This window comes from Mustela putorius, unplaced genomic scaffold, assembly GCF_011764305.1.
Source record: "Mustela putorius furo isolate JIRA1106 unplaced genomic scaffold, ASM1176430v1.1 tig00000135_pilon_pilon_pilon, whole genome shotgun sequence".
Classification (NCBI taxonomy): domain Eukaryota; kingdom Metazoa; phylum Chordata; class Mammalia; order Carnivora; family Mustelidae; genus Mustela; species Mustela putorius.
Window position 1 is genome coordinate 4496156 of NW_025421292.1, and position 22579 is coordinate 4518734.

The 22579-nt window shown below is 46.6% G+C and overlaps 1 protein-coding gene across 2 annotated transcripts in view; it reads left to right on the forward strand.

The window, feature by feature from the left end:
* PNPLA1 (patatin like phospholipase domain containing 1) overlaps positions 1-20281 on the forward strand; it is a 42997-nt gene extending 22716 nt beyond the window's left edge. The window contains exons 2-9 of one of the 2 annotated variants that reach the window (XM_045074781.1): positions 2344-2576; positions 3743-3808; positions 5030-5239; positions 6854-6914; positions 13056-13640; positions 14794-14872; positions 16296-16421; positions 20164-20281. In XM_045074781.1, the coding sequence (XP_044930716.1) occupies positions 2344-2576; positions 3743-3808; positions 5030-5239; positions 6854-6914; positions 13056-13640; positions 14794-14872; positions 16296-16421; positions 20164-20281 (1478 nt within the window). Of the gene's footprint in view, positions 1-2343; positions 2604-3742; positions 3809-5029; positions 5240-6853; positions 6915-13055; positions 13641-14793; positions 14873-16295; positions 16426-20163 lie in introns of those variants that run through there. The other variant, XM_045074782.1, reaches the window with a different exon arrangement.
* Positions 20282-22579: the final 2298 nt, after the last annotated feature.

Below are 22579 nucleotides of genomic sequence, written 5' to 3' on the forward strand. Positions count from 1 at the left end.
CCTTCCGTCCATCCTAGCCAGCATCTGCCGTGGGGAGTACAGGTGCAGAGGGATGAGCTGAACCAGGTGCTCCTGGCTCAGAGGCATTGTGGGAAAGGCCACCAACCCATGCAAGGCCACTTAAGCTGCTCATTAAGAATTCCCAAAACGGCGTGTCCCCACCCTGGTTTGACTCCCCATCCTCACTGGTCTGGTGGGGCGAGAATTCAGTGACCCAGCCCCTTGGTATCCAAATGTGCAGTTGCTTCGTAACTACATAACGATGGTGAGTTGGCTATCCGTTTCCCTTGAGGGAAAACACTGTAGGTACAAGTTGGGACACGGTAAAGCTAACCTTGCTAAAATCACACCTTCTCACCTCCCCTGTAACAGGGTGAAAGCCAAGATGTTATGTTGTCTTGCTCAGGTCTGTCCCTACTACACGTAGGCAGTTGTGATTCTGATTGTTGGTGAGGGAGGGTGGGGGGGGGGGAAGACGGTCACCATGGCAACCCAGGCTTTCTCAGACTCTGGGATCAGTCCAAAGTGCAGGGAAAGAAGGTGGGATTTAGAGTCAGAACAAACATCGTCAGGCTGTCTGACCTGGGGCGAGGCACTTAGCTTTTCTCTGCTTTGGTCTCTACATCTGTAAAATGACGGTGAAGCTCTTCATCCTACCCATCTCCAGGGTTAAGGAGGAATCATCTGTGAACTGTGAAACACAGAAGAGAACTGCCCTGGCTTTTGTTTGTTTCCAAATTGCTGTGTGTGACTTTGGGCAAATCATTTAACCTCCTGTGCTTTAGCGGCTCTATTTGTAAATGGGAAAATAATGCCCGCGGTGATGACTCTCCAGATATATTGTCAGGCACCCATAAGAATCCCGGAATCTCCATGATGTAAAGAATCTTCACACTTATGCAGGAATCCCTTCCATAAGTTCTCTGGCTTAGGTACGTGTCCCACCTCTGCTTGATTACCTCCAGTGGCAGAGAGTTCATGACTGCATCACTTCCCAAATAACCATCTACAGGACATTGCTTGTAAGAGAGTTCTTCAGCATAGGATGTTCTACAGTTAAATATTCATTTAAAAAAGTTAGCAGTCCTTTTCAGAGCTTCTAATTTTGCCGGAGGGCTTGCACAGGGTAGGAATTAGCAGCAACAGGCAAGGAGCAGGTACAGGCCCAGCTCTAGAAGCCTGTAGTGGAAGGAGTATGGGTTCTGGGGTCACACATTCTAGGTTAAAATCCCACTTTGTTCACTCACCAGGTGGTTGGCCTTGGGCAAGTTGTATTATCTCTCTGAACCTCAGTCTCCTGATCAGTGAAATGAGGCTAGAAATGCCTACCTCATAGTATTGCTATGAGATCCAGCAGGAGAGAAATTCTCATCAAACTTACGGCCCTAACTTCCCCAGGGGAATTCTGGGTACTGGGTGGGGGACAGGTTACACCTTCCTCTGCAATCCCCTGAGCAACACATCCACCCTCTAAGCCCCACCTGGCACATGTAGGCCCTCATGTGACCTGGCTGTGCTCCCCTCAGAAAGAGGGAGAAGCTTCTTCTCCCTGTCCTGGAGACACCTGCAGCTTGGCCTGGCTTAGCTTGTGCTCCATACCTCTCGGCCTTCTCTCCCTCAGGACTGTGCCAGGGGATTTAAAGGGAAGATGGAGGCCATGGTTTCAGGACACAGGTTACCCATCCCTGTAGGTGACCTGCCTCAGGGCCATTCCCCTTTCCCTGCCCACAGATTTGGTGGGCCCCAAGCAGAAGATCACAGTGTGTCCCTTGGTGAAGGCTTTCAATTGTACCAGTGTTTTAATAGGAATCTCATATGAGGCAAAAAAAAACCCCTCTGAGGTCCCAAAAGAATGTAGTCTGGTATTAGATTTTCAGGCAAGTTGGGGAAAGACCGTGTGGGGTAGGCAAGTGGTCCTTTGTCTTCAGTCAGGATGGCTGGCTCTAGTTTTGTTTTTGTTTTTTTTTTTTTAAGATTTTATTTATTTATCAGACAGAGATCACAAGTAAGCAGAGAGGCAGGCAGAGAGAGAGAGAGGAGGAAGCAGGCTCCCCATGGAGCAGAAAGCCCAATGTGGGGCTCGATCCCAGGACCCTGGGATCATGACCTGAGCTGAAGGCAGAGGCTTTAACCCACTGAGCCACCCAGGCACCCCGGCTGGCTCTAGTTCTGCCATTGGTGAGCAGTGACTTAATTCTCCTGTGCTTTGTTTTCCATGTGTGCAGAATGACAGGTTGATCCCTGAGACCAGCCCTGCTTCAGAAGTCTTGGGGTTTCCTCTGTCGGGTATAGGACAAGGCGGAGGGCTGCTGACCTGCCCTCTCTTCTCTGCTTCCTCCACAGATGAGTACCTCAGAGTCCTCAACGTCGGTGTCGCAGAGGTGAAGAAATCCTTCCTGGGGCCCTTGTCGCCATCTTGCAAGATGGTGCAGATGATGCGACAGTTTCTGTACAGGGTCCTGCCCGAGGACTCCTACAAGGCCGCCACAGGGAAGCTCCACGTGTCCCTAACCCGGTTCACAGATGGAGAGAGTGTCGTGGTTTCAGAGTACACATCCAAGGAAGAGCTCATTGAGGCAAGGGGCGGGGCCCAGGGTGCAGGGGTGGGGCCCCGGGGTGGGGGTAGGGCCTGGTTTATTGTTGTGGAGGAGTGTGGGGGCAGACCAGGGAGTAGATCCCAGTTTGTGGAACCAGCCCTTCATTCTGTACCTTCTTTCCCAATGGCTCTTGATAAAAAGACTCAATTATTACCAAATGCGTTATCACACTGGGTGCTCTGTGCACCATTTTATGCTCATTAATATAAATCTTAGTTGTGAGTTATTATTGTTGGCAAGTGCTGTGGATATGCCCAGTTTTCTTTCAGGACAAAAGTGTTAAGTGGCATGGACTTCCCTCCCATATCCCCACTCCCCTCTTCTCTCCCGAATACAAGACCCTTGCCATGCAGCCTCACAGCCCCACGCTGGGAGCTGGGGGAGTGAATGGGCAGTAGGCACGGACACCTCCTCAACTTACCTCATGTCCCTCTGCATTTTTTAGCACTCAGCTCTTTGAGACTTTTCTCTCCCTTCTACCTCCTGTCAGCTCCTGCTCTTACTTCTGCCAACCAGAGCAAACCACACACAAACAGACCCCTGGACCTTTGTACTTGCCGTGACATCTGCCTGGAAAGCCCTTCCCCCCTTCCCAGCTCACGTCACCTGCTTGACAAAACTAGTCGCTCTGCCTGGGAACTTCCCTTCAACACCTGCCTGTCCCACACTCTCCTGGGTTGGGTGCTCCTCCTTAGAGGCCCAATGCCCACCATGTTCACCTCTATCCTAGCCCCTGTCACCCTGTGTACCATCACCTTCTTCCTTACTCTCCCCTGTCGACCATTCCCAAGTGGGCGCATCTTACTCTCCTTTGGTCCCAGAGCCTGGACCTGGCCACACACACATTAATGGCTATTGAATTCCACTGGATTCATGGAGATATGGTACCAGAAGGGACCCTGGAGGTCACTGAGGCTGCCTTGTCTCTTTACAGCTAGGACATGGGTCCAGACTACTAAGTAGGTTAACAAGGACCCAGCTCTTTGGGGCCAGGTCAGGAATTGAACTTGGGGCTCAACTCCCTAGGGCAGTGCCTCTGCCTTGGATTTAAGAAGGACCAGGTTGGTGGTGGCCCAGAGGCCTGCTGGTGAGCCCTCCCCACCCAGCCACAAGAGCCTCACTCTCTGCGGGTTCTCTCCCAACAGGCCCTCTACTGCGGCTGCTTTGTCCCTGTGTACTGTGGTCTCATCCCCCCAACTTACCGTGGCGTGGTGAGTTCAACATGGGAGAGGGTGAGCAGGGACCCAGGAGTGCCCTGTGGCCCACATCTGGGAGAGTAGAGGGGTGGTTTCAGAATTCAGTGGGAAGACCAAGAGTTGGTAATACTCTTGTGTTTTTCTACTTAGAATTCCCAGTAAAGATGGATTTCTGGGGCTTTCAGATGAACTTTCCTTCCATACACTGGGCTTTTCTCTGGGCCCACCAACCCAATACTGAGCCTGGCTAGTCAGGACTCCATAGCCTTGCTGGATTTTCCCATACTTGACAGAGAGCATAGAATACAGACCCTGTGACATTGCTACCTGGAACCGTAAATGATGGTGACCTTTAAAGTCATCTAGGCTAATGCACTTGAATCACCGGTTGAGGAGGGGGAAGGTCTTGTAAAACAATGCAAGTTCTGATCCCCTAGCCCTGGAGCGGAGCCAGAGACCCTGCCTATCTCCAACCAGCTTTGGCTGGGGTTGCTGGTCCTCAGACCGTGCTCTGAGTAGGCATATCTAACACATGCCCTTTCCTCATTTTATGTAAAAAGAAAATGAGAAAATGAGTCCAGAAATCAGGATTCAGCTAGGAGATGGAGCACATATTGCTTATGTCAGCCGTGTGCTTCCCAGGCACCCCAGAGAGTTAGAACCTCAGAATCTGTGGTCCTTTGTTCACAGCTGAGGCAACAGAAGCCCCAAGAGGGAAGGGCTATGTGGTGGCTGGTGGCCAGACCATGGTTGGGGGTGTTCTGGAAAGTGCTGAAGATACCTGACCTCAATAGAGGGAGGCAGTTTGGACTCACAGCGGTCTGGAAGAGGGGATAGTGCCCAACCTGCTCAGATCCACCATGTGTTCACCTTCCAGAAAGACCATGGGAACAGGCTCCATTCCCCCCACCCTGCTTTTAGCAGTTGAGTGGCTGAGGAGGGGCAGCTGGGATGGGGAGCTGTGACAGGGGAGCATGTGCTCCTGCTTTATCCAGAGTACGAATGCCCCTCCCTCCCCGGGCTCAGCACCTTCGAGATGGCTGAGGGGAGACAGTGTAAGGACAGAGCCCTGGGCTGGGAGTTCAGGGGCCACTGTGGACACACCATGCACCCACCTGGACCTTGGTCTCCAGGCTTGTCCCAAGGGACCCATTTCCTTGGTGGACTCCCTGAAGAGGGAAGAGGACCTCTCTGATCCCATTAGCATTTACGACTTTGCCTCCCCCCGCCCCATAGCGTTACATCGACGGGGGCTTCACGGGCATGCAGCCCTGCTCCTTCTGGACCGATGCCATTACCATCTCCACCTTCAGCGGGCAGCAAGACATCTGCCCCCGGGACTGCCCTGCCATCTTCCATGACTTCCGCATGTTCAACTGCTCCTTCCAGTTCTCCCTGGAGAACATCGCCAGGATGACCCATGCCCTGTTCCCGCCGGACCTACTGGTGAGACAAGGGGCCTGGAAGGAAGGGGAACAGGGGGAAGCTGACAGGGCCTGGGGGAGCCAACAGGATCTATGCAGTTCCATCCGTGCCTCCTTAGACTTCCTCCTACACCTGCATCCTGGATTTGTGGCTAACTAGCTGTGTGACCTTGAATGAGGCCCTTAGGTGCTCCCAGCCTCAATTTTCTCCCCTATAAAAGGAGATGATGTCAGAACTGCTGATAGGACATTACTGGAACTTTCCCACTCTGACATGCAATGTAGGCTTCAGCAACCATGGCCCATGGGCCAAATCCAGCCAGTGGCATGTGTTTTGGGTTTTGTTTTCAATTTTATTTATTTTACTTGTTAAAAAATATTTTATTTTATTTTATTTTATTTTGATAGACAGCACGAGTGAGGGGGAGGTGCACAGAGAGAGGGAGAAGCAGACTCCCCAATGAGCACTGAGCCAAAAGCCTGACTCGGGGCTCAATCTTAGCACCCTGAGATCATAACCTTTCCAAAACTGCTCTAAAAAAATTAAGTCTACATGTCTTTACAAAATGCATGTCATTCTTTGGCAAGAAGTGTGATCCTGGGAGTAGGCACCAAGTTTTACTTATTTCTTTGACTACACTCACTATGTCTACAAAGGACTTTGCTTATAGAAGGTTCTCAGCAATTGTTGTTTGAATGATAACTCCTCTAAGCCAGTTTTGTGACTTACAGTCTAATTATTGTTTACAATCCAGCATCTGCCTTACACTAATTTATTGGTAAAGAGTATGACTATTTACTCTCATAAAAGCAATCCACCAACAGGCAGTTCAAGAAAGACAGAATAAATACATTGTATTCATCAGAGCCTCTCGAACTTGACTTTCTGCTCACCATCAGGGCTCGACTTTCATTCTCAAGGTGTTTGTTTTTATATAGACTGTGAGCTCAGAATGGGCTCTCCATTTTTAGATAGTTGTAGAAGTAGGAGAAAGAGAGGGAAAAGAAGAGGAAGAAGGAAAAGGAGGATGAGAAGGAAGAGGGAAGAAGAAGAAGATGGAGGAGGAGGAGGAGGAGGACAAGAACAAGAAGAACAAGAAGAACGGGAAGAGACAGAGACTCTCTGTGGTGTTCAAAACCCCAAATATTACTCTCTGGCCCTTTATGGAAGAGCTTTGTGAGCAATATCTCATGTAACCCCCTAGCATCCTTTGCAATAGATACGACCACTGTTCCCATTTTACAGATGAAGAAACTGAGGCCGTGAGAGGTTATAGCCATAGAGCCGCACAGCTAGAAAGTAACAGCACTGGGATTTAAACTCGGCTCTTCATATGGCCCTCGTGCACCTTTTCTGGTTCTACTACAAACGTCTCACCCTCTCCTGCCCAGGGGAAGCTGATGATCAGCTGTAAATGATTTAACACATTAATGACCCGCCACATTAATGGACACAAGATCATAACTGCTCCCCACTTCTTAGCAGATAGTGAGGGATGGGACACTGGATGGGTTCATTTTAAAAATCCATTTAAATAAAGCTCAAAGGCAATGAAAGGAGCTGCTCTGGGGGAGGGGACCTCCGCTCTCTCCATTGCTGCAGCCTTTGTCATTGTCCTGCTCTCCCCCCTTGCAGATCCTGCACAACTATTACTACCGAGGGTATGAAGACACCGTTTCTTACTTGAGGCGACTGAGTAAGTACGAGGTGGGGTCATTCTCTGGACAAGGTTGGGGGATGGGAGGAAGGATGGAAGGAATGTGGGTTCTGGAGTCAAGAAGGCCTGGGCCATGATTCTCATCCCCCTTGGCTGTGTGAACTCAGGGAAATCACCTGCCCTCTCTGTCTTGGTTCCTAATCTGTAAAAAAGGTAAATCTTGGTTCCTGACACCTACTAACTGTGTGATCTTGAACCAGGGATTCATCTCCTGGGACCTCGGTTTTCTCATCTGTATAATAGGGCTGATCATGGAACCACCTCAGAATTTTATTCCTGGACCCAGTCAATCCAGCCCACTGACCCTCTGATCTAGGAGACAGGGCCCTCCTCTCGCCTTTCTGCTAGACAGACTCCTCCTGACCCTGACTCTACTTGAACAGCTCCCCACCTCCTACACATTTACATGGGTTACAGCTATGAAAATTAAGCTCCAAGTGCCCCAAAGGGGGACCACATGAGGAGTGTCAGTGGGGGGTAGGGATGGGGTCTCACCTACGGTCTCAGGAAGAGGAGGAGCTGGCAAGGGCCTGAGGTCCTTTCCACCCCCAGCTGGGAAGCCCCTTCACTCTTTCCTCAGTTGTGGCATATACTGGGGACATGGGGCTGGAGGATCCCCTGATTTGAAACTGGGACTTGGGACATATTCCTTGCCTCAGGAGACCCCTCTGTACCTGGCTGCCTGGTTACCAAATGTCCCTGTCTCTCCCCTAGAACTTGTTTCTCTTCCTCTCAGGGCAAGCCCGGGGTGGGGGTGTAGTGGGTGGGTAAGTTACAAAGTGCCTTGCTTTAGCATCTCTGGTCTCTCTCAGCGCCGTTTCATGCTTCCCCACCCTTCCCCCCTTAGTTGATGTGGACGTCGTTGTATAAATGACAGTCTTAAACCCAAGGGTGAGACTCTAATAGGAGCATTTCAGCATCTGCTGAAGAATCAGGGCGATGTATGGAGGATGGTGGGTTTTTCCAGGGCCCTAGAATCACTCCAAGCAGGAACGGACCCAACTCATAAGGAAGAAGATGTCTCTTGCTGGCTATCAACTATTTTCGATTCCTCTTCCAAATTGCCAGTGTTTGCATGGCTCTCAGTGCAGGTTCCTTCAGCCCCACCCTTAAATCCTCTTGGGTTTGGTAGGACTGGATTTTCCTCTCGGCACCAGATGCAAGCAGAAGGTATGACGCATCCTGAGAAATTGCGGCTGGTGCCCAGAGCCACACTCTTAATTCCCACCTGCCATCTGGGAACAGAAAAACGGGAGTCCGCTCCAGCCTCCCACCCTACTGCTTTCTGGATGGGGGTCAGCTCTGGCAGAAGGCCACACCTGCAAGATGTCACCCTGAATTCTTCAGCTCACATCCTGGCATCCCCCTTTTCTGCCCTTCTCAGGACTCACATCTGCCTAATTATTCCTGCTGCCGGGCGAGCTTCCCTCTCCACCCTTGGCCTCCCCAGGCAGCAGCCTCCTGCCAAAGGGAAGGGCACTGCTTGCTGGTATGCTTGAAAATCCACATTCCCCACACAGACATGTGGATGTGGGCGTTGAGTGAGGTTGGAGCTCAAAGGATGTCATGTCTAAAATTATCCATCTGGCATCCAGGCGTGCCTGGCCGGACCTTCTTTCCTACCCCCTTCCCTCCCTTCCCTTCCTCCCGCTCCCCACTTCCTTCCTTCCTTCCTGGCATTCTTCCTTCTCTTGCCTCCTTCCTCGCTCACACAATTTGTTAAGTTCCCGCTCTCTCACTTTCACACACACATACACAAACACACACACACACACCCCTGTGAAGTCAACACCACAATCAAGAGAGTGAACCATTATCCATCATGCCCAAAGTCGTCTTCATGCTCCTCTGTGACCCTTCCCACTTTCCCTCAGTGCCCCCAATTTACTTTCTGTCATTCTAGAAATTTCCAGTATGGACTTACAGTATGGGCTTGATTTTGTCTGCATTCTTTCACTCAGTATAATCAGGCTGAGATTCATCATGTTATTGCGTGTATAAATAGTTCATTCCTTTTTACATTCCACTCCATCTATGAAAACCCCACAGTTCATTTCTCCACTCACCCATTAATGGACATCTAGTTTGCATCCAGCTTGAGCTATTATGTATAAAGTTCCTTTGAATACTCATGGAGTCTTTGTATGAACCTATGCTTTCCTTTCTCTTGAGTAAATACTGAGGAGTGGAATGTCTAGATGGTATGGTGGATGTACATTTAATCTATACTTATGTAATATACAATTATATATATATATAATTCAAGCAAAACACATAACATAAAATTTACCATCTTAACCAGTTTTTAAAGATTTTTTATTTTTAAGTGATCTCTACACCCCATATGGAGCTCAAACTCACAACGCTGAGTTCAAGAGTTTAACGCTCTTTCAACTGAGCCAGCCAAGTGTTCCACCATCTTAACCATTTTTAAGTGTACAGTTCAGTTGTGTTAAGTATATTTACACTGTACAACCAATCTCCAGGACTTTTTTCTCTTGCAAAACTGAGACTCTATACCCATCACTCAGTGATTCCATCTTTCTCCTTCTCCTAGGCCCTGGCTACCACCACTCTATTTTCTACTTCTAGGAGATGGACTACTTCAGATACCTCATATCAATGGAATCACACAGGACTTGACTTTTTGTGACTGGTGTATTTCGCTATCATAATGTCCTCCAGGTTTATCCATTTTGTAGCATGTGACATATACCTGTGTGCATACTGCATTTTCTTTACCGAAAAACAATTTGAATTGTTTCTTCTTCTTAGCACAGGTTTCCAAATGTCTTATTTTTCAATTCTTTGGGATATATACTAAGGGCATATACTCAGAAGGTATGTTTAACTTTTTAAGAAACTGCCAAATTGTTTTTTGAAGTGGTTGTACCATTTTACTTTCTCATCAGCAATGCATAAGAGTTCCAGTTTCTTCATATTATCACCAACACTTGAAATGGTCAGTCTTCCTAATTACAGCCATGTGAATAGTTGTGTGATGGCATGTGATTATAATTTTAATTTGTATCTCCTTAATGACTAATAATGTTGAGCATCTTTTCATATGCTTATTTGCCATCTATATATCATCTTTGTTGAAGGGTTCAATTCTTTTGATCATTTCCCACCCAGACCTATAATAAGCTTTATTTTTAAGAATAATTTTAGGGCGCCTGGGTGGCTCAGAGGGTTGAGCCGCTGCCTTCGGCTCAAGTCATGATCTCAGGGTCCTGGGATCGAGTCCCGCATCGGGCTCTCTGCTCGGCGGGGAGCCTGCTTCCTCCTCTCTCTCTCTCTGCCTACTTGTGATCTCTGTCTGTCAAATAAATAAATAAAATCTTAAAAAAAAAAGAATAATTTTAGATTTACCGAAAAAAATGTGAAAATAGCATGAAGAGCTTCTATGTACTCCCCATTCCGTATTTTTATGTCTTATATTTGTTAGAAGTTATAGTATGGTACGTATAAAATTTGGTACATAGTTTAGTGTAGTGTTGACAATTAATGTACTAATGTTGGTTATTATTAACTGAAGTCTGTATATTCAGATTTCCTTTGGTCATTGAGAGCTCTTTCAGTGGGCTCTTATTTATTTATTTATTTTTAAAAGGTTTTATTTATTTATTTGACAGAAAGAGATCAGGAACAGGCAGAGAGAGAAGGGGAAGCAGGGTCCCTGCTGAGCAGAGACCCCGGTGTTGGCTTGATCCCAGGACCCTGAGATCATGACTTGAGCCGAAGGCAGAGGTTTAACCCATTGAGCCACCCATGCACCCCTCAGTGGGCTCTTTTGCCCAGCTTAAAAATTGAGTCGTTTTCTTATTTAAGAGCTTTTATGTATTCTTGATAAATGCCCTTTATCTGAAATATGATTTGCAAATATTTTCTCTTGGTCTGTGATTTCTTTTTTCAGTTCTTTAACAGTCTCCTAAAAAGGAGTTTTTAATTTTGATGAGGCCCATATTATTAATTTGCTTCCTTTATGGATAATGCTTTTGGTGTCTTATCTAAGAAATCTTTGCTTTACTCAAGATCACAAAAAGGTTTTTCCTGTTTTCTTCTAGAAGTTTTATAGCTTTTTGTTTTTTCATTCTGTCTATTTTTCATTTTGAGTTAATTTTTTAATATGGTTCAAGAAATAAAACAAAGCTTTTTTTTTTTCTTTTTATTTAGATGACTACCTGTTCCAGCATTGTTTGTTTAAAAGGCTATGCTTTTTCTGTTGAGTAAAATCAGTTGTCTCTGTATGTCACGGGTCTATTTCTAGACCTTTTGTTTTGTTCAATTGATCTATTTCTCTGTCTCTACATCAATATACTGTCTTAATCCCTGAAGCTTTATCGTAAATCTTGATAACAGGTAGTCTTAGTTTTCCATCTTTGTTCCTTTTTTTTCTTTAAAAGTTGTTTAGGCTATTCCAAGTCCTTTATAATTCCATATGAATTTTAGAATTAGCTTGTGAATTTCTACATAAAATGTGATTGTGCTGTATTTGTCCTGGCAACATAGTCACCACCTTAAGACTTCCCCTCTCCCTGATCACCAGGAGAAGGCCTTTCCTCCAAACAACTTCACAGAGAAACACAAAACCAACAGAGGGAAGTTTTCTCAACTTTGTACTACCAAATATTCAAACTCAGCCTGCTCTGTCTCCCTCCTTCTTAGAACATTAAAGGAAGCAACCCTTTTCTTGCCTAGAGCCCACCCCCTACCTGTGCTCAGACCCCTTCCCACCTCAGCACTCTTGAATTATCCATTATTTCATCTCTCTTTTATATATCCAATCCCCACTTCTCAAATGGATCCTTACCAGCAACTTGTAGGTCTACCCCAGTCTTGCCCATTTTAGAATCTTGGCCTGGGTTCCCCTATCCCCCTCCTCACTCAGTCCTGGCTCTCTCCTCTTCTCACTCTGCTTTTTCTCCCTAGGCAACCTCCTCCATGGCCACCATCACAGCTTCAGTGACCATCCATAGACAGATTCCCAAATGTAACCTCTAACCCTCAACTCTTCTCTGAGATCCAACCCATATATCTGACTGCCCACACTTTTCATCTCTCCTTGGATATCTCTAAGTCCCCCTAAAATCCACATATCCTCAAACAAACTTTAATCTGTGTCCTCCTCACTGCTCCCTTAACCCACCTTCTTCCTATTCACCCTGTCAGCGCCAGCATCCACCTGGCTGTGCAAGCTAGCTCCCTCCTCTCTTCCCCTGAGTCAATCCATTGTCAGTTCTCATTTATTTTACCTCCTAAATAGAATCTTCTAGTTCTTTCTCTCTCATTCCAGGTGCAAGCCCTAAACACCTCTCCACCGCACCCTTACACATTTCCCTGGGTCCTCTAGGCCCTTCTCAGTGAGTCTCCACACAGCAGTCACAGTGATCTTGTCAAAACCAGAGACAGTGCAGCAGCCCCATTGCCTGTAGGTCTTTCATGGTCTCCGTGGAAACCAAGGGCTCTCAATGGTTTCTACAAGTATGATTGGGCTCCAGTGGCCTCCTCAGCCCCATTTCCCACCAAAGTGCCCCCACCCCTGCTCCAACCACACTGACCTTTCAGGCCTTCCTCATGCTCCCTCAAACCTGTGGCATCTGTGTGTGCTGTTCGTACTGTCTGAAATGCTCCTCCCCATCCCACACCAACACCCCCTGTACCCTCACTCACCCTTCAGATCTCAGCGCAAATGTTGCTCCCTCAGGGAAACCCTCCTGAAGAAGTCCTCCCTGCTTCCCTCTCTCTCATAACATCATGTTCCTTTTTCACCTAGAACTTGTCCTGGTAAAAATGAGATTATCTGGATAATCAATGCCTGTTCCCAAGCCAGACTGTAAACTCCAAGAGGCCAAGAACCATCACACCTGTTTTTGTCTCCCTCACTCCTCAGTACCTGGTATAATGTCTGGCACATATAGATGCTCAATAAACATCTGTCGAATAAGTGAATCAATACACAATCAAATACTCAATATAAATTTGAGTAAGTAAACAAAGGCCATTAAAAAGCACTAATCCTGCTTATGAAAATAACTTGGGAAATCACTTTTTGAAAATGCCATGCTGATGCCAGGGGCTAGTAATGCCACCGGTGACCCAATGCCATTGTTTTCCTAGATGCTGCTTACCTCAATTCTCCCTCCAAGAGAGTGATGTTCCCCCGTGTGGAAGTATACTGCAATATAGAACTTGCCCTTGGCAGTGAGTGCCCTGAACACAGTCAGTCAAGCCTCCAAACAGAGCAAGAAGAATCCATACAACCTCACACACAGTGGGCTCCCGAAGGGGAAGGAAAGAGCTGCCACAGTCCACTTGTGTCCTCACCTGTGCAGACACCTGAATCCACACATGAGTGGCCTGTAGAATCACCTGTTTCACCACTTGTCTCTTCATTTGAGCAGTCACCTGCATCTCCACTGGCCTCATCACCATCACATTCTCCAGCTGACTTGCCCCCTGTATCACGCCCAGCTGTGCCCTTACCACTCAGCTCTACACCTGTGCTGTCTCATATATCACCACCACAGCAGAGGGTACAAACGACTGGATCATCGCCAAGATCCCCACCCTCCCAGTCACCTCTGTCACCCAGGCCATTCCTGGGGTCTTCATCTGTGGGGACATCTCAAACACTGCCCCTGTGTTCTTCAGTGTCACCTGGACAGCCACCTGTGGAGGAACTGGGCCCAGAACAGCCCCAAGGTATGGACCCTTCTGGCTTCTCCCACCTTCCTTATGTCTGGAGCCCCTCAGCAAGTGTGCCACAACATGGGAGTGACAACCATTGCGTTATTATTTTTTAAATTATGTTCAGTTAGCCAGCATAGTTGTTGTCAGTTAGCCAACATCATTAGTTTGTGTGTGTGTTGTTAGTCATCATAAAATACATCATTAATTTTGATGCAGTGTTCCAAGATTTATTGTTGTACATTATTAGTTTTTGACGTAGTGTTCAACAACTCATTAGTTGCCTATAACTATTGCGTTGGGAGGTGCTTTGGTAAAGTCAGCAGTTAGCTTTAGCCATTCTACCTGTTTTGAGGATAGGCCACCACAAGGGGGCAGTGTTCTTGACCTTTGTTCTTACTTTTCGTCCACTGATTGTCAAAGGTTGGTCTCTGACCTACAGCAAACTCTACACCTGGGGGACTTGTTAGGAATGAAAATTTTCAGGTCATATCACAGACCTACTAACTCAGGGTGGTGGGACCCAGCTATCTATCTTTTTATAAGCCCTCCGGGGGGTTCTTTTGAGAACTGTGATTGAGAACTACTGTACCAGAAGGTTTTTGTTATTGTAATAACTGCTCTTCCAGGGCAGAGCTACTCCAAGAGTGCTCCGTGAGCAAATGCTGGTCCCCAAACTATTTGTTACTAATTCACAATGAACTGAGTACAGAGGTTGAAAGTAAGCATTTAGAAATGTTTACAGCCATGACATCCAAGAGCTTGGTCATTTTCCTACTAATTCCTTGTATTGTATGTCACAAAAGTACTAGTCCATTTGGATTCCAAAAAAAGATTTTAAAAAGATGGTTCTTTAAAACTGGTATTGTCTACAGATAGTTTGAGAAGCACTGCTCTAGAGGCTTCAAAGCTAAACAGCTCTCAGCTCCTCACTCAGGAAATCTCCCCGGCAGCCGAGGGGATGACAGAGATACCAACCTTAAAAACACAGCACAAATGATTAAGTACTACATTACTAGCAAACACAGAGTGCTGGAAGTACTCATAGAGATTAAAATCACTTCTCTCTGGGGGGTTAAGAAAGGCTTTTTGGAGGTGACAGATGAGTTGAAATGGGCAAGATTTTGTCACCTTCTCTCGTCTCCTCTATTTTTACTTTTGACTATAGCTCCTCTTGCCTCTTCAAATCTGAAAGATGCCATGCCTTTGGTTAATGTGAAGGAAGCCACCAGCAAGCCTCACATAACGTAAGTTTCTCCTTAACTAGGGACACATTCTTTCCTTTGGCAGGGGGAGGAGGGCCCAGCTAAATGAAATTTTCCTTCTTTTTAGCTGCCATAACAACACTGGGATCCTTTTCTGGTTTGTGTGATTACAGTCCACCCCTTTACATTTCTCTCGTCTTCAGTGGGGGCAATGAATGGGAAATGAGCTATTTGTGCTCACAGTGTCATTCTCGTCAGCTCCTTCCTGTACTCACTGGGGAATGCCCCTTCTCTGAGTGCAGTGGGAGAATGTGCACCCCCACCTCCCATGTCTTACTCTCTGGTGGTGTCTCAGTTCAAGGGAGCTAGCAGGCATGCTGCATCCTAGCCTGAAATAGGCTATTTCCTGGCCAAATGAATTGTGGGACTCTGTCAAAGGCCTCCTTTAATACAAATTATATTCTATCAGCACAATAAGCAGGCTAATATTCCTATGTTATAGATAGTCCTCAGAAAGTCTTTTTTTATAATACTCATTAATTGTCTGGGTTGTGTGACATGTTCTCCATTACTTACCTTCACAGTCATTCTGAGAGGGCCTGAAGATTGGTGGTAGTTGTTTTTTAAATATTTATTTATTTTTTTTTAGATAGCACATGAGTACGGGGGTGGGGAAGCGTGGGGGGTTTTGTAGGGGAAGAGAGAGAGGGAGAGTGAGTCTTAAGCAGACTCTGCAATGAGTGCAGAGCCCCATGTGGGGCCCAGTCTCATGACCCTGAGATCATGACCTGAGCCGAAACCAAGAGTTGGAGGCTCAACTGACTGTGCTGCCCAGGCACCCCAGGACTGGTATTTTTTTAAGTTCCTTGGGGGTCACATTACCCAGGCTTCCTTTGCTGGCTTCTTTCCAGTTGGGTTAGCCAATGGAAGACACAAGCAGGAGATCAGAAGATGGGTCAAAGAGTACCTCTTCCCTCCTCAACCTCATCCCTCCTGCCTTGGGGAAGTTCTGGTGGTGGCTGGGGTTCTCCATGGCCACAGCGGCACCTATTGGCAGAGCAGGTCCTTTTGATGTTCCAACTCTATATTGTATCAAATATATCAAAACATACCTGGTTCTCACATTAAGTACAATTTTAATTATAAAACTTTTTGAAAGAGTTTTCATGAATTTAAAAATTTTGTGTTTGGGCATATACTATGCATTTTGTACATAGGGTTTACACTTTATTGCATTGACTTATAATTTACAAAATTTCAGTTGAGTTTCAGTTGACTCATTAGCATGATGTTACTTAGATAAATAGTCATTGATTATAAATACAAATGTTTGTTGTGGGAAGTCTGGGGCTTAGCCAGGGTTAAAAGACATTGGTGTGTCTATCTTGTGAGCTGGAGCAGGGCCCTGATAGTGGAGGACACAGGACAGGTCATTAACAAACTATTTATTTCATCTGTTGCCCAGAGGGAACCCCGCTGAAGACTCCAATTGGATGAGCAAGATGTTTAAGAAGAACAAACAAAAGACAAGTAGCACCAGAATAAGCTTCCCAAGACATCCACGATCCAAAAAAACAGGCGGCAAATTGCAGTGAGCATGATTAATGTTTCTCAAGTTCCATGGGGAGTAAAAGCTCTGGGAAGAGTCCACAGGAAGATTACAAGGGGTCAAGGAAGAGTCAGTAGGAGCAGGTGTTAGGAGCTGGACTTTGGAATCAGACCCACCCAGTATATATTCCCTTCTCTGCCATAATCTTACTCAGTGATCATGCTTAGGACATGTGATCTTTCTAAGCCTCTATTTCCTGATCTGTAAAACAGGGATAATATTGTGAAGGTTTAATGAGACCCACATATAAATTGTTTTGCAGAATGCCTGATGTGTAATTAACACTCAATAATTTCGTAGATATTAGTGTTATATGCAGAGGTTAACTAGGACTTCTCAGCTTCTGAATTCACATTCATATTTAAAAACCAACCTAGACAGATGTGTGACCTTGTGACCCTCAAGAGATCCAAACTGTTGCCAGGGTACAACTAAAAGTCCTTACCAATGTAAGCTGCTTGTAGTTTTTTGGTTATTTTACATTGTTATTGATTCCATAAGTTTTAACTTTTATTGAGCACCTAATGAGTACCAACCACTCTTCTGGGCTCTAGAGAAAGCAAATTGAACTAAATCCTCAACTTTTTTTTTAAAGATGTTATTTATTTATTTGAGACAGCGTGAGAGAGATCACAGAGGGAGGGGGAGAAGCAGACTCCTTGCTGAGCAGAGAGCCTGATGCAGGGCTCGATCCTAGGACCCTGAGATTATGACCTGAGCCGAAGGCAGATGCTTAACCTACTGAGCCACCCAGGCACCCCTCGATTCCTAACTTTTAAGAGTTTACCCCAAAATTGAACTTCAGACCAAAGACAAGAACCAAGTCTTAATTTTTTACTGAACTACTTTTTTAAAGGGACATGCATACATACATACATACTTACAGATGAAAAATGCCAGCTTCAAACACAAACCAAGCCAGGAGTAATCAACAACGATTTTACTGGATTATCAAAATATTCTCTGACTGGAACAGACCCACACAGCTATCTACTTCGCTTCCAGCCTCCATTGGTCAGAAAAATGCCCAAATCATTCTAAGTGACATCCTTCCGTGTTGTTCCTATCCCAGGTGGGCAGAGAGATGTATCAGACAGATCAGGGTCAGAGTCTCACCCCAGCAGCCACAGGCCCACTTTGAGGTCTGGGCAAGTAGGTACTTGGTGGGTTTGGGGAGCAGTATGGTGGGAAGGAGATTCTCAGAGCTGCCGTAGAAAGTGGGGCAGAGGCATGTGTCAACTTTTGGATTAAATGATGGGGAGGGAAGGTGCCCATCCTGTAATCCAATGGGCAGTTGGCAGTCCCCTTGGGGTCATGGAATTAGTGAATCCTGGGATTAGTTTCGCTTTGTTCCTTGGTCTTCAGCCCCAAGACTTCTTTGACTTTTGAGTGTCCGTATCTCTGTCTCTAGGAGCTCAAGGTCAAGTTTGGTCAGGAGAACACAGGCAGGTCTGCTGTGGGGGTGAGGAAACTTCCTTGGGCCTGGGAGTGCCATTTGGAAGCCAGGCCCAGGCTCGAGTCCCTTCATTCCCGGGCCAGGCCTCCATCTGTGCATCGGAGTGGTGGAACCGCAATTCAGCCAAAGCTACCTTGGTCGATAAACTTCTAGGAATCAAGGTACTTTATACAGAAGCAGGCTGTGATAAAAACAAACAAAACAACATTCACAGCTGTGGGAAACCCTGTTGTCAGTAGGTCACACATGCCATCTGCGGTGTTCCTTTATAGAACAGATTATGAAACTGCCTGGAAGCAGTTTACCAGTTAATGTTCTTAAGCAATTCCATGCAAATTCACTGCTCTGAGCTTCAAACACCAGGGTAGGGGGTAGAAAAGAGAAGCTCAGAAAGGTTAGGTATAGAGAAGGAGAGATCCAGAAAGAGAGAAAATCTGCTCATTTCCTAACAGAGTACAATCACAAGAGACACTGTCACATCCATGGGCTAGACCTGTGCAACTTCTGGCCTCCAGCGGATATTCCTCCCAATAAAGAGGAAAGAAGTGAGAATAAAAGCTACAGGGTAGGGGCACCTGGGTGGCTCAGTGGGTTAAAGCCTCCACCTTTGGCTCAGATCATGATCCCAGGGTCCTGGGATCAAGTCCCGCATCGGGCTCTCTGCTTGGTGGGGTGCCTGCTTCCTCCTTTCTCTCTGCCTGCCTCTCTGCCTACTTGTGATCTCTCTCTTTATCAAATAAATAAATAAAATCTTAAAAAAAACAACTATAGGGTAGAAGTTCCATACATTAATATCTCTCTCTCCTTCTCTTTCTCCTTGTGTGTTTCTTAAAGATTTTATGTTCTTATTATTTATGCATCCATTCATTCATTTGCGAGAGAGAGAGAGAGAAAACCATTGAAGTGGAGGGGCAGAGGGAGAAGGAGAGAATCTCAAGTAGACCCCATGCTGAGCATGGGGCCTGATGCCAACCTCGATGCAGGGTTCTCTCTTACTACCCTGAGATCACAACTTGAGCCAAAAGCAAGAGTTGGATATTTAACCAACTGAACCACCCAGGAGCCCCTCCCTTTGTGTTTTTAAAATCAGATGTTCAAAATCATACTCTGATCCTGGTTGTATTAGTCAGTAATTTCTGTTTGATAATGCTACATAACAAACATCCCCCGCATCTCAGTGGATTCCAGAACACGTTTCTTTTACTCTGTCAGAGTTCTGTGGGTTGTCTGGTATAGCTCTGCTTAGGCTACACATTGGAGTTGAGTCTGCTCCCTGTCCCTTTCATTCCAGGACCAACAGATATGCCAAATACACTCTGCCCCTGGACTGTGGCTAGATAAGTGTGTCAGCCTGACTTTCCTCTGCTAGGCTTGGCTCTCAGATATGTGTGTCAGCCTGACTTTCCTCTGCTAGCCTTGGCTCTCCTCCCATAAGAGTTCTGTGGTCATCTGATTCAGGTTGTGTAACAGGCCTGTAAATGGCAAAACAGATTGAGAAATTCAGCGACTGCCTACAGGCTCTAAATGGAAAAGGGGGAGGTCCCTCTTGCTAATTACTACTCAAATCCTCTCAGCAGCTGCCAAGTCTGTCAGACTCCTCTGATTTCTACCATTTCTATAGCTAGAGAGCTCCTCCTTTGAGTTACTGTGGAATTTCCCCCTATTCAAATGGAAATGTAATGATAATAGCTAAAACTTACTGAGTAGTTATTATGATCCAGGCATAGAGGCACAGAGATGGTGAGCAACATGCCTAAAGTCACAGAGTAGGGAGCTGGCAGACCCAGGATCTGAATCCAAGTTGTCTGTCACCAACATCTTGGTGTCAAACACTAAGGAATACAGCCTCCCAGGGTAAAAGGAGCCCTGGAGTGAATCAGATGTCACAGGCTCTAGTCTACTTTGTCTGGGCAGGGAGAGGCCTGGAGGTGCACTTACAGGTGCACGGGCAGACATGGCAGGGATAGGGCAGGCTGGCTTAGGGACCATGCTAACAAAGCTGGACTTTTTGGTGCTAGGGAGTTATTACAGGGTTTAAACAGAATGACACAGTCAGAGTTGAAAACTATCCAAGAATGGACAGGTCCCCAGGCCAGCATTTCTCTGAGGTACAGTCTGCAGGAGTCTTCTTGCAATTTCCTTGAGAGGGCCAATGACTGCCCAGGGTCACACAGCAGGTAGAAGAGGCCTTGAAACATGAGGTTTCCCACTGTCCCCTTTTTTGTATCATTACTCCTCACATGTGCTTTCTTGGCATCTTACATCCAGGTCTGCTCCCTGCCCACTCGACTTCTCTCTTCTCTCCACTTCTGAGACAGTTTGGGTCACCTACAGGCCTCACCCCAGCTGGATCCAGGAATACAGCGACCCTGAGGTGTGGAACTGACCAGGATGACCCTGGAAGCCAGACACTACCTGCTCTGTGCCCAGATGTTGCAGTGACCTCTGAGCTCCACCCACCCAGTTTCCTTTCTGACCCCACCCACCTCTTCCTGGTCATAGCGAAGGCCAACATGAGCCCATATATTGTTTTGTGCACTAAGAAAACAGTACCCTTTCCTGGAGAACTTGATTGCCAGCTCCTGGAAGATTGTGATAACATACTGATTTTGTTAAAACAGTTGACTGCCACCTGCTAGACATCTGTATGAATGGTTTACAAAGACACCAAACTGTACAAATAACCTGTGGCATAAATATTTCTGTGAGATGCCTCCCCTCTGTATTGGCAGGGTCTCCTTGTGCAGTCTGCAGTTTACACAACCACACTTAGCACTCAAGAGGTCACTCTACTTCCTTCCTCTTCCTGAAAAACCAAATATTAATCAGACTTTTGTAAATTGAATAACATTTCAAACACTCTTTTTTCAACTCCTGCTCTGCAGATGGAATTCTCCATTTGCAAAAACAAATAAGCAAGCAAACAAACAAAAAAACCCCTTGTATAATAAATTGGGATTTGCTAACTGATTTTTTGATATAAATTGAGATTTCCAACTTCCACGCATCCAATTGGCTAGAATGGGGCCTGGCTCTTTGCTTGGGGCTGCCTGACATATAGGAAACTGTGGATGTTCTCAGTGGAAATATGGGGAGGAAAGTCCTCGATGAGGGACTTAGAAATGATGACTCTCTGTCTTTTTTCTAGGAAGCTGTGAACCAAGAGAGAACTTGAGCTGGAGTGGGAGAGAATGTGATGACCCCAAGGTAGAGCCTTCTCTCCAAGGCTCTCAGATGCATCCCCCTTACCCTAGGCCTTTTGGGGACCAGGTGTTGCCCACTACCAAGCCTGTTGGTGTGGAGGTCATGCTTCCCTTGGGCAAGCACTCTTTGCCTAGACATCCTCTCAGCTTCTCAGTGGACTTCCAGCCCTTCCACTACTCTGCTCTGGACAGACAGATGGACACCAGCATGGATGGGCTCTGAAGAGCCCACAGTACTTCCTCCTCCTGGCTGACTGAATTCTAGGCCTTCCTTCCTCTTCTTTGAGAGGGACTGCATCCATCCTGGCATCCCAGGATCTAGTCTCCAGGTCGAACACGTGGGGGGCGGGGAGTGCACTGTCCTCTCTTGTGTGGTGTCAAGAGACCAAGTTCTTTTGTTTTGTTTTGAATTCTCCTAGTGGACCAAAGGCTTGATCTGCAACCACTGGACTCTTGGCTGCTCACCGGAATCCCTCACAGAGCTCATCAGGCATGAGGTCCTTCAGAGCTCCCCAAGGCTCGCGGTTGCTTCCATGTTGAGCAGGCTGCCCTGTGCTCCTGTGAGTCCCACTGTGGTTGTAGAGGAAACAGGAGGCCAGATATCCCTTCCTTCCCCGTCTCCCAGTAGGAGGGCGGCATGAGGGCCGAATCGTTTTGCTGTTCATGCCTCAATGAAAACATTCTGTGAGAAAGACACACTCTGCCTCAATTTTTCCAGTCCACCCAGGAAAAAAAAAAAAAAAAAAAAACACACACACACAAAAACGAGCCCCACTGCTTGCTGGAGTGTGGATAACCTCCAGTCCCGGTCAGGCCCAGCAAGGAAGCCTGGGCTGCCCACAGACTTCAGATGTATTTGCTTAGCAAATCCTGGAATGCAAGACCCAGAACACTGGGGTGTAAGAGAGCCCTGAGCTGGGTTGGGGCCTCTGAGAGATGCATGCAAATATTAGACAGGCAGTGTGGGAGGCTGTGCCAAGGGGGCCTGGTGGAACCTACATTTAAGGGGACCATGTCAGGGAGCAGGAGTCCGCACAGGTACCCTTCTGAAGGTTCTTCCAGGAAGAACCTAACTGATGTGGAAAACAAAGACAAGAGAAAAAAATTACATTTCCTTATTGCCGACAGCCCACTGATGAGTCCTTGAAATGGGCAGAATGACCTCCCTCTGGGAGCTTAGCTGCCTCAATATTGACACTTCCCTAAGGGCAAAGGACAATCTTACCCTAACCCTCCAGGATCCTGTCAGTCTGCTTTACCATCTAAAAATTCCTGTGGAAACTTCCTTTATCTCTACCCCCAAGATACAAGTTGGCAATCATCTTCCAAAATATGGCCCACTGATCTACATGCAAAGGGACTCATGACAGAGTTTCTCCTAAACAGTAATAAATGACCTTTTCCTAACCACAGCCAGCCCCCTCTAGTCCCCTCAGTATCCTGGAAACTTTGCTTCCAAAATACTCCAGAGGCCTGTGCTG